Source organism: Bos grunniens, chromosome 6 (genome assembly GCF_055505025.1).
Source record: "Bos grunniens cultivar Pamir isolate PY7600 chromosome 6, Bosgru_T2T1.0, whole genome shotgun sequence".
Taxonomy (NCBI): Eukaryota; Metazoa; Chordata; class Mammalia; order Artiodactyla; family Bovidae; genus Bos; species Bos grunniens.
The window spans coordinates 88,061,996-88,074,843 of NC_141170.1; the positions used below are offsets into that span (position 1 = coordinate 88,061,996).

Below are 12,848 nucleotides of genomic sequence, written 5' to 3' on the forward strand. Positions count from 1 at the left end.
AATATTAAGACATTGCCTGCCTTTTTCACTATACTGGTATTTGCACCAATGATGCAAAAGCAGTGATAGGTAAAACTGCTGGTACCCTCGCGTGAATTGAGGCCAAGATTCCAGGCTGTTCTAAATTGTCATTGTATCCTTAAAATTTTTAAATGTCAGTTTCACTTAAGAATGTTCTTGATGAAGCAGTAAAAATAGTTTTTAATAAATCAACCTTTATTAGTAGGCACCATTTTAATATTTTTTGAAACAAAATGTGAACTCCCCTTCGCTGCATGCTGGAGTGCAGTGGTTGTCTGAGGAGAAAGCATTTGAGCAGTTGCTTTGAGTTTGAGCTGAGCTTGTCATTATTTCACAGAGCACCATTTTTATTTAAAAGAATGACTGACAAACCACACTATGTAGACAGGTATTTAACAGACATTTTTTTCAAAAAAATGATCTGATATCAAGGAAAACAACTGACAGTATTTATGCAAATGATAAAATTCTAGTTTCAAAGAAAACTTTTGAATTTTGGAAAACCTATCTACAAATGTGATTTTGACAGTCTCCAGATATTTAGAAACCAGTGGTGAGATTAATGAATGTCATTTTTGTAAAAAAATATGACGTCAACATTTGGAAGATATGCATTAATCAGTGAGTGAACCAATATTTTCCAAAAGATAGTGCACACAATGCTTTAAAAAGATAATGCGTGGGTTAAGGGGCTATTAAAGTGCAAGATTGACTGGAACGTTTTAATGTAACAGAATGAAAAGTTCGTTCACATCATTTCAGACTCCACATTGCAACAACCTTTAGAAAAACTACCATCTGTCAAATTTGGGTTCATTGTCAAAAAATACCCACAGTAAAGTAAAACTATTTTTTATTTTTAAAAAATATTCCTTCCTTAACTATGTAACTGTGGTGAGGCATGATTTCCTTTGTAAACCAAACAAAAACAATACACTTCAATAGATAATTGCACAAACAGATATGAGAATCTAGCTGTCTTTCTATTAAACCAGGAATCTTCACAGATTTAAAACAGTGCTACTTGTCTCACTGAATTTGAGGGATGGGGGAGGAAGGAATATAGTTTTCTTATTAATTTTTTTTCTTTTTAAGCATTCCTTCCTTCCTCTTGTTTGCTCTGTGGTTGTGCTGGGCCTTCGTTGCTGCGCTCAGGCTGTCTCTAGTTGCTGCATGCCGCCGCTCGTTGCAGTGGCTTCTCTTGTTGTGGCACACAGGCTTAGTGGCCCTGCAGCGTGTGCAATCCACCTGGACCAGGGATTGAACTGATGTCCCCAGCATTGTCAGGAGGATTTTTAACCACTGGACCTCCAGGGAAGTCCTAAATAAATTCTTAAACATTTTCTTAGTTACTATTTTCTGATGAGGTAAATATTATAGGTACAACCAGCATAAGCAAAGACTCTTGTGGAGCCCTCATTTTTTTAAAAGTGAGAAGTTTAAAAGAGGTCCTTAGTTTGAGAAATGCTTTTGTTTTATAATCTTCCCTCATTCCGCCATATTATCAAACCATTTCCTCTGCTGTTAGTCACTTGCCAATCAGGCTTTGGGGGTGCCACTTGGTTCAGGGTAGTATACATGTTTAATGTGTATATGTATATATATATATATATTTTTTTTTTTTTTCCACAACAGTAAAAGATGTTTATCACTTTTCACAACCAATAGCCAGACAAAAAATAAAAGAATTACAGTTGCAAGCCATAATGGAAACATGATTAACCTAACAGTATAAAATAATAATGTACAATTTGAGGGGTTAAGTAGAGTGATGCGATAGGTGGAAGTGCATACATGCACATCTTTTCATTCATTCAGCCAGTCTGTCTTTTGGTTGGTGCATTTAATGCATTTACGTTTAAGGTAATAATCCATATGTATGGCAAATTAAGTCCCTGGGTTAGGAAGATCCCCTGTAGGAGGGCATGGCAACCCACTCCAGTATTCTTGCCTGGAGAATCCCATGGATAGAGGAGCCTGGTAAGCTTCAGTCAAAAAGGTCAGAAAGAGTTGGACAAGACTGAAGCAACTGAGCGCATGCACACGCACACATACACACACATACAATCCTATTACCATTTTCTTAATTGTTTTGGGTTTATTTTGTGTAGATTTTTTTCCTTCTCGTGCATACTGCTTAGAGAAATTCCTATAGCATTTGTTGTAAAGCTAGTTTGGTGGTGCTGAATTCTCTTAACTTTTGCTTGTTTGGAAAGCTTTTGATTTTTCCACTGAATCTGAACAAGTGTCCTGCTGGGTAGAGTATTCTTGGTTGTAGTTTCTTCCCTTTCATCGCTTTAAATATGTCGTGCCATTCCCTTCTGGCTTGTAGAGTTGCTGTTGAAATCAGCTAATATAGCCTGATGAGAGTTCCCTTGTATGTTGTCATTTTTCCCCTTGTTGCTTTTAATATTTTATCTTGCTCTTTAATTTTTGTCATTTTGATTACTGTGTGTCTCGGTCTGTTCCTCCTTGGGTTTATCCTGCTTGGGATTCTCTGTGCTTCCTAGACTTGGTTGACTATTTCCTTTACCATCTTAGGGAAGTTTTCAGCTATTATCTTTTCAAATATTTCCTTAGGTCCTTTCTCCCTCTCTTCTCTTTCTGGAAACCCTGGAGAAGGCAATGGCACCCCACTCGAGTACTCTTGCCTGGAAAATCCTATGGATGGAGGAGCCTGAAAGACTTGCAGTCCATGGGGTCGCTGAGGGTCAGACACAACTGAGCGGCTTCACCTTCACTTTTCACTTTCATGCATTGAAGAAGGAAATGGCAACCCACTCCAGCGTTCTTGCCTGGAGAATCCCAGGGACGGGGGAGCCTGGTGGGCTGCTGTCTATGGGGTCGTACAGAGTCGGATACGACTGAAGTGACTTAGAAGCAGCAGCCGCAGAGGTCTCTTAGGCTATCTTCATTCTTTTTCATTCTTTTTTTCTATATTCTGTTCTGCAACAGTGACTTCCACCATTCTGTCTTGCAGGTCACTTACCCATTCTTCTGCCTCAGTTATTTTGCTATTGCTTCCTTCTAGTGTATTGTTCATCTTTATTCTTTAGTTCTTCTGGGTCTTTGGTAAATATTTCTTGCATCTTCTCCATTCTTTTTCTGAGATCCTGGATCATCTTCACTATCATTATTCTGAATTCTTTTTTTGGAAAGTTGGCCTGTCCCCATTTCATTTAGTTGTTTTTCAGGGGGTTTTATCTAGTCCTTTCATCTGGGATATAACCCTCTGCTTTTTCATTCTGGTTAACTTTCTATGATGTGGTTTTTGTTCTAGTGCTGCAGGATTGTGGTTCTTCTTGCTTCTGTTTGCCTTCTGGTGCATGAGGCTGAGGCTTGTGTAAGATTCCTGATGGGAGGGACTGGGCATGGGAAAAACTGGGACTTACTGTGGTGGGCAGTAAAACTTTAATCCCATTATCTGCTGATGTGTGGGGTTGTGCTTCCTCCCTGTTAGTTATTTAGCCTGAGACGACTCAGCCCTGGGGTCTGTGGGCTTTATGGTAGGGTTAATGGCAACCTTCAAGAGGGCTTATCCTAAGGGGCACCTTCCAGGACTGCTACTGCCAGTGCCTTTGTCCCTGCGGCCATCCGTTGCCAACCCATGCTTCCACAGGAGACCTTCCAACAGTAGCAGGTAGGTCTAGTTCAGTCTCCTGTGGAATCACTGCTCCTTGTGCCTGAATCTTGATACTCTCAAGATTTTGTTTGTGCCCTCCAAGAGCGAAGTCTGTTACCCCCAGTCCTGTGGAAGTCCTATAATCAAATCCTGCTGGCCTTCAAAGTCAGAATTCCTGGGGATTCCCAGTCCCTTTACCAGATCCCCAGGTTGGGAAGCCTGACATGGGACTCAGAACCTTCACAATAGTGGGAGAACTTCTTTGGTATTATTGTCCTCCAGATTGTGGGTTACTCACCTGGTGAATATGGGATTTGATTTTATTGTGCTTGCGCCCCCTCCTTCTATCTCCTTGCAGCTTCTTTGTCTTTGGTCTGGGGTATCTTTTTTTGGTGGGCTCCAGCGTCCTCCTTTTAATAGTTGTTCAACAACCAATTGCAATCTTGGTGCTCTTGCAGGAGGAGATGAACATGTGTCATTCTACTCTACTCTCTTGAACCAATCTAATGTATATTTTTTGATGGTGAACGTTGCATATCCAGTAAAAGCTCTTAATAATTCAGTACCTATAAGAGAGTAAAGTGAAAGTCACTTAGTCATGTCTGACTCTTTGCAACCCCTGGAGTATATAGTTAATGGAATTCTCCAGGCCAGAATACTGGAGTGGGTAGCCTTTGCCTTCTCCAAGGGATCTTCCCAACCCAGGTATCAAACCCAGGTCTCCTGCATTGCAGGTGGATTCTTTACCAGCTGAGCCACAAGGGAAACCCATAAGAAAGCCCAGCTTTTTTTCCTACCTTATTAATGAAGCATATTGAATGTGAATTTTAAAATTATGTCCTCACCATCTATTTTGTATTATAATCTGTATATAATAAGTAGGGTTTCCCTGGTAGCTCAGCTGGTAAAGAATCTGCATGCAATCCAGGAGGTCCTGGTTTGATTTCTGGGTTGGGAAGTTCCCCTGGAAAAGGGATAGGCTACCCACTCCAGTATTCTTGGGCTTCCCTGGTGGCTCAGATGGGAAAGAATCTGCCTGCAGTGTGAGAGGCCTGGATTCGATTCCTGGATTGGGAAGATCAGAGGAGAAGATTAAAGAAAAGATGAATATATAATCAGTTCAAGAAACTCTAGTGCTCCTACTACTCACTAATAGAATTTTTACCACCTGCCACCCCCGCTGCCCCCAAACAAACAGTAAGACTAGTTTGAAAAGCTTGTTCTTCACTTTGAATAAGGAAGCTTTTTAAAGAAAAGAGGACAATCCAAATCATTTTGTCATAGCCCTTTTCAAAAAGCTGGACAGTGTTGAACTGTTAAAATTATATGCATTCAGTTCAGTCGCTCATTGTATCCGACTTTTTGTGACCCCATGAGCCGCAGCACACCAGGCCTCCTTGTCCATCACCAAGAGTTTGCTCAAACTCACGTCCATTGAGTCGGTGATGCCATCTAACCACCTAATCCTCTTTCGTCCCCTTCTCCTCCCACCGTCAATCTTTCCCAGCATCAGGATCTTTTCAAATGAGTCAGCTCTTCGTATCAGGTGGCCAAAATACTGAAGTTTCAGCTTCAACATCAGTCCTTCCAATGAACACTCAGGACTGATCTCCTTTAGTATGGACTGGTTGATCTCCTTGCAGCCCAAGGGACTCTCAAGAGTCTTCTCCAACACCACAGTTCAAAAGCATCAATTCTTCGGCCCTCAGCTTTCTTTATAGTACAACTCTCATATCTGTACATGACTACTCGAAAAACCATAGCCTTGACTAGAAGGACCTTTGTTGACAAAGTAATGTCTCTGCTTCTTAATATGCTGTCTAGGTTGATCATAACTTTCCTTCCAGTGAGTAAGTCTTTTAATTTCATGGCTGCAATCACCATCTGCTGTGATTTTGGAGCCCTAAAAAATAAAAGCCACTGTTTCTACTGATTCCCATCTATTTGCCATGAAGTGATGGGACCGGATGCCATTATCTTAGTTTTCTGAATGTTGAGCTTTAAGCATTAAGTTTAGGTTAAATTTATGATGCAATAAAGATCTACATTTTTAGTTTTATTTGTGGTTTGTGATATAGCAGGACCACTGTGTAAAAGCAGAGTCCATAGTACCTTTAATACTTAGTAGATAAGAATTAGACTATCATTTTATTATTTTACATAATTATCAGAATTTGTGTCTTCATACAAATGGCAGTAAACATAGCTGAAAAAAAAATTTTTTTTTCAAAGTGATTTTTCACCCCATACATTCAACATTTATAAAATTGTTCTGTTTGAACAGTTTTGTGATTTGCTTTTCAGTAATGTTGCTAGGGATTTGATTTAGGTCATACCTGAATGGTCTAGTGGTTTTCCCTACTTTCTTCAATTTAAGTCTGAATTTGGCAATAAGGAGTTCATGATCTGAGCCAGTCAGCTCTTGGTCTTGTTTTTGTTGACTGTATAGAGCTTCTCCATCTTTGGCTGCAAAGAATATAATCAGTCTGATTTTGGTGTTGACCATCTGGTGATGTCCATGTGTAGAGTCTTCTCTTGTGTTGTTGGAAGAGGGTGTTTGCTATGACAGTGCATTTTCTTGGCAAAACTCTATTAGTCTTTGCCCTGCTTCATTCCGTATTCCAAGGCCAAATTTGCCTGTCATTTCAGGTGTTTCTTGACTTCCTACTTTTGCATTCCAGTCCCCTATAATGAAAAGGACATCTTTTGGGGGTGTTAGTATTAAAAGGTCTTGTAGGTCTTCATAGAACCGTTCAACTTCAGCTTTTTCAGCGTTACTGGTTGGGACATAGACTTGGATTACTGTGATATTGAATGGTTTGCTTTGGAAATGAACAGAGATCATTCTGTCGTTTTTGAGATTGCGTCCAAGTACTGCATTTTGGACTCTTTTGTCAACCATGATTGCTACTCCATTTCTTCTGAGGGATTCCTGCCCACGGAAGTAGATATAATGGTCATCTGAGTTAAATACACCCATTCTAGTCCATTTTAGTTTGCTAATTCCTAGAATGTTGATGATCATTCTTGCCATCTCTTGTTTGACCACTTCCAATTTGCCTTGATTCATGGACCTGACATTCCAGGTTCCTATGCAACGTTGCTCTTTACAGCATCTGACCTTGCTTCTATCACCAGTCACATCCACAACTGGGTATTGTTTTTGCTTTGGCTCCATCCCTTCATTCTTTCTGGAGTTATTTCTCCACTGATCTCCAGTAGCATATTGGGCACCTAGTGACCTGGGGAGTTCCTCTTTCAGTATCCTATCATTTTGCCTTTTCATACTGTTCATGGGGTTCTCAAGGTAAGAATACTGAAGTGATTTGCCACTCCCTTTTCCAGTGGACCACATTGTGTCAGACCTCTCCACAGTCACATTAAACTGTGGAAAATTCTGAAAGAGATGGGAATACCAGACCACCTGACCTGACTCTTGAGAAACCTATATGCAGGTCAGGAAGCAACAGTTAGAACTGGACATGGAACAACAGACTGGTTCCAAATCATTAAAGGAGTATATCAAGGCTGTATATTATCACCCTGTTTATTTAACTTATATGCAGAGTACATCATGAGAAACGCTGGGCTGGAAGAAACACAAGCTGGAATCAAGATTGCCAGGAGAAATATCAATAACCTCAGATATGCAGATGACACCACCCTTATGGCAGAAAGTGAAGAGGAACTAAAAAGCCTCTTGATGAAAGTGAAAGAGGAGAGTGAAAAAGTTGGCTTAAAGCTCAACATTCAGAAAACGAAGATCATGGCATCTGGTCTCATCACTTCATGGGAAATAGATGGGGAAACAGTGGAAACCATGTCAGACTTTATTTTTTTGGGCTTGAAAATCACTGCACATGGTGACTACAGCCATGAAATTAAAAGACCCTTACTCCTTGGAAGAAAAGTTATGATCAACCTAGATAGCATATTGAAAAGCAGAGACATTACTTTGCCAACACAGGTCCATCTAGTAAAGGCTCTGGGTTTTCCACTGGTCATGTATAGATGTGAGTTGGACTGTGAAGAAAGCTGAGTGCCTTGAAGAATTGATGCTTTTGAACTGTGGTGTTGGAGAAGACTCTTCAGAGTCCCTTGGACTGCAGGGAGATCCAACCAGTCCATTCTGAAGGAGATCAGCCCTGGGATTTCTTTGGAAGGAATGATGCTAAAGCTGAAACTCCAGTACTTTGGCCACCTCATGTGAAGAGTTGACTCATTGGAAAAGACTCTGATGCTGGGAGGGGTTGGGGGCAGGAGGAGAAGGGGACGACAGAGGATGAGATGGCTGGATGGCATCACTGACTCGATGGACGTAAGTCTGAGTCAACTCCGGGAGTTGGTGATGGACAGGGAGGCCTGGTGTGCTGCAATTCATGGGGTCGCAAAGAGTCGGACACGACTGACCAACTGAACTGAATGTTGCTGGGACTTCATTGCAGGAAGAAAAATATTTTTTGTGTCCTCTAAGAGATTGGTTATGTAAGCCTTGGTTAATGTTATTTACAAATATGACTCAGGAGCCTTATGATAGTGATTGGTATCATTTTATGACAGTTAATTGCAGGAAGGTCAAGAATTTTAGCTTACCAGGATTTAGACTCTGGGTTTTGGATTTTAGGTCTGATACTTTCCCTTGTATGACTTTGGACAAGTTGCTTCCTCTGCATCTAGTTTATTTATAAAATGATGATATAATGTCCCCTTGGGGTTATTGTAAGTATTGAAAATGTGTTTCACTTCTGGAATTGATACTGAATAGTGGCTAATGGTAGCTATTGTTTTTTAAATTGGTACTTTTGAATTAAAATTCATGTGATCATTCCTTTTTAAAATGTATCACTAATTGGCCCTCATATCTATGGATTCTCATCTACAGATCAGGTACAATGGAAATATTCAGAAAGAAAAGTTCCAGGAAGTTCTAAATAGCAAAACAAATCTGCCACATACACACTGCAACTATTTGTGTAACTTTCACATGTGTATCTACAACTCTTTACATAGAATTTACACGAATCAGGTATTAAAAGTAATACAGCTGTGTGCATATGTTATATGAAATTACAGGACCATTTTATTTAAGGGACTTGAACATTCCCCCATTTTGAGAGTGGGCAGTAAAGTCCTGGAACCAGTCTCCCTAAACCTCCCAGATACTGCAGGACAACTGTATTCACTAAACCAAGACACTTTAATATGAATTCCTTAAATCAGGAATTCCTCCTCCTGTATATAAGGGAGAATAATTTTGAACCTCAGCCCTTGGAGAGAGGAGACCACAATAGAATATTTTACTCACCTGCTTTGGATAAACAAATGATGCTGACTTTATTAGTGCTGCTGCTGCTGCTGCTAAGTCGCTTCAGTTGTGTCCGACTCTGTGCGACCCCATGGATGGCAGTCCGCCAGACTCCCCCGTCCCTGGGATTCTGCAGGCACGAACATTGGAGCGGGTTGCCATTGCCTTCTCCAGCCTTTATTAGTGAGGGCTGCCATAACAAAATAACACAGACTGAGTGCCATAAAGAGCAGACTGATTTTCTCCCATATCTAGAGGCTAGAAGTCTAAGATCCAGGTGTCGGTGGGGTTGGTGTCTTGTGAAGGCCTTTCTCCTCAGCCTCCTCCCTGTGTGCCCACCCTGCCTTTCCCCCATGCACATGTATCCTTGGTTCCTCTCTCTCATAGGTTACTAACCTAACTGACTCATTTGAAGTTGGTCACTTCTATGAAGGACCTGTCTCCAAATATGTTACATCTTGAGGTCATGGAGGTTGGAACTTTAGCATAGGAATTTTGGAGGGGACATAATTTGGCCTGTAACACCAATATTTGCATAAGAGCTAATGTATGTTGGATATTGACAGTGTGCCAATTTTCCAAATTAAATTTTATGTGCACATTAACCCTGTGATTATTAGCATCTCTTTTTTATAGAGGACACTGAGACTTAGATTAAGTAACTTGACTGAGAGATGGGATTGAAATTCAAGTCTTTTGGGCTCTAGTGTCCATGTTGTCTTAGGTAAGAACTGAGTACTAGGAAACAAAAGCACAGAGATAAGAGGGTTGAAATATACAAACCGCTGTTTTGCAGTGTCCACTAAGGTCTTGCTAGTAAGTAACCTCTGAAGTGGAAAATCATTTAATGCCAGCCCTGGTTGACTATTAATTTTTTCTTTAAAAATTAGGAGGAGTTTTGGTTTAAGATGGAAACGTGAATGAAGCTAAAGAATTTTGGCACATGATTGTGCTAAGACAGATTTGCACAAACAAAATTTGTCTTATTTTCAGGTTGCTCAAAATGCCTTTCTGCTTTTTGTCTTTTGCAGAAGATTCTAGTGTTCCAGAAACTCCAGAAAATGACAGAAAAGCAAGTATATCGTATTTCAAGAATCAAAGAGGGATTCAATACATTGATTTGTCTTCTGATAGTGAAGATGTTGTTTCCCCAAATTGCTCCAGTACAGTTCAAGAGAAAAAATTCAACAAAGACACGGTGATTATAGTGTAAGCAACTTAATAGGTTCATTATATTTGCATGTATAAACCCCCCCTTTTTTTTTTTTTTAGAAAAAGTTAACTTATGTTGAAAATTTTTGATGATTTCCACCCCACTTTTTTCCTTTTCCTGACTGCATCATGGTCATTTTTTCCTAACATAGAGCTGTAAACACATAAGTGTGTGTGTATGTACATGTTTATGTGTATGTGTGTGAGATTGATTGATTCTGGACTGATTTTCTCTATTATTATTTTTTTGACCTCACAAGTTGGCTTGCGGGTTCTTAGTTTCTGAACCAGGGATTGAGCCCAGGACACGGCACTAAAAGCACTGAATCCTAACTAATGGACCACCAGGAAATCCCTCGGTTCTGATTTTCAGAAAAAAAGTTCAGTTAGAGTAAATATTTAATCTTTTCATTCTCCATAGATAGGGAATTTATTTTAACAAGTACCTTTGATCATTTGTAACTACTTCCTGATTTGTTCTTGAGTCCGATTGACATTTTTGGACATTTTGGGGACACATTCAGTGAGCTAGTACAGAGCTTGTATGATAGATAGAAATGTAGTAAGTAAATAAAAAATGCAATATGCCAAATAATAAATCTGATGGGCAAAGGGAGGGGGGAGAGGGGATACAGGATTTGGGGCCAGGGTTAAGGGTCAAGGGTAAAGTACATGGTTGGAAAAGACTTTATTAAGAAGATGTTGCTTGAGCAGAGATGTGAATGTGCTGGGAGGGGCATTAGGAATATCCTGCTTAGTGACCTTTAGTGGTGTTATGCCTGTTTAGGGAAAAGGAGTGGGTCCCATCATCATGGTCCCATCATCAACAGTGACAGACTTTATTTTGGGGGGCTCCAAAATCACTGCATATGGTGACTGCAGCCATGAAATTAAAAGACACTTGCTTCTTGGAAGAAAAGCTATGACCAACCTAGACAACATATTAAAAAACAGAGACATTGCTTCCCCAGCAAAGGTCCATCTATTCAAAGCTATGGTTTTTCCAATAGTCATGTATGGATGTGAGAATTGGACTATAAAGAAAGCTGAGGGCCAAAGAATTGATGCTTCTCAACTGTGGTGTTGGAGAAGACTCTTGAGAGTCCCTTGGGCTGCAAGGAGATCCAACCAGTCCATCCTAAAGGAGATCAGTCTTGGATGTTCATTGGAAGGACTGATGTGGAAGCTGAAACTCCAGTACTTTGGCTACCTGATGTGAAGAACTGACTTGAAAAGACCCTGATGCTGGGAAAGATTGAGGGTGGGAGGAGAAGGGGATGACAGAAGATGGGATGGTTGGATGACTTCACTGACTCAATGATCATGAGTTTGAGTAGACTCCAGGAGTTGGTGATGGACAGGGAGGCCGGCATGCTGCAGACCATAGGGTTGCAAAGAGTTGGACACAACTGAGCGACTGAACTAAACTGACTGACTAGGGCTAATGCTAGAAAGTGAAGGACCTAAGGTCACAAGGTGAGGAGTAGAATAGGGCAAGGACTTTATCTAGTTAATAAGCCCATAGGCTATTTGGCTTTTATTCTGAATGAGAATAAAAGGAGCTAAAGGAGCATACTGAGCAGAGGAGTAAAATGACCTGATTAATATGTTTAAAAGTCTTCAAGGGTATAGGGAAGTGGTAGTAGAATCATGAATACTTTTGTAATAACTAAGGCAAAAAAAAAGGATGGAAGCTTAGACCATTCTCGTACCTATGGATGTGAATGAGAAGTAGTTAGATTCTGGATATACTCTTAAGGTAGAGCAGAGAGGCTTTATTGATGGATTGCAAATGGAACGGCAGAGAAGGGAGTATGGATGACCCTAAGATAATTTGACCTGGGCAACTGGAAGGATGGAGTTAACAGTAACTGGGATAAGGAGTACTCTCTTGAGTGTGATAGAGAACAGCGTTAGAAGGAAAGATTGGCAATTAAGTCTTGGACATGCTGTGTTTGAGAAGACTCTTGGACATCTAAGTGGACATGTCAGGTAGGCAATTTAGATTTGTAACATTAGGTTCTGGAGAAAGGTCTAGGTTCCACATGTATATTTAGGTGTTGTCAGGATGAAAACTGCAGTGTTAGTTGCTCAGTTATGTCTGACTCTTTGCAACCCAATGAACTATAGCCCGCCAGGCTCCTGTGTCCTTGAAATTCTCCAGGCAAGAATACCAGAGTGAGTTACCATTCCTTTCTCCAGGGAATCTTCCCGACCCAGGGATGGAACCTGGGTCTCCTGCATTGCAGGCCCTTGATATTAAAAGACACACGATTAGATAAAATCACTAAGAGACACTGTAGTATAGCTGGAATACAGACAATGCCTTGATTGAAGGACTTAGGCCAGGGGAACTCTTGATTTTAGGAACGGAGCGACATGAGAAGAAACTGGTAGAAGATTCTAAGAAGGAACAGTCATTGAGGTAAAACTCAAAAAGTTGTGTGATGAGAGGCTAAGTGAGGAAAGTGATGCAAGAGATCAAGACTGTCCTCTGCTAAGATGAGGACTTTCTCTTAAAATGAATTTCCTCTTGTACATAAGCTTAGGTGAACATGCCTTTGTCTTGAATTTTACTCTGAAATAAAAAATAGTGATGATCCTATGTGGTAGATCCTGAGGAAAATTGATACATTAGCACTCCAAATTTTACTTTTTATTTTGAAAAGAATTTAAATTTACAGAAAA

General features: G+C 40.3%; 1 protein-coding gene across 4 annotated transcripts in view; it reads left to right on the top strand.

Annotated features, from left to right (window-relative positions):
* SMARCAD1 (SNF2 related chromatin remodeling ATPase with DExD box 1) overlaps window positions 1-12,848 on the top strand; it is a 90,664-nt gene that overhangs the window by 15,822 nt on the left and 61,994 nt on the right. For all 4 annotated transcript variants that reach the window (XM_086406554.1, XM_086406556.1, XM_086406555.1 and 1 more), the window contains exon 3: window positions 9,980-10,157. In XM_086406554.1, coding sequence (XP_086262680.1) covers window positions 9,980-10,157 — 178 coding nt within the window. The remainder of the gene's footprint in view (window positions 1-9,979; window positions 10,158-12,848) is intronic.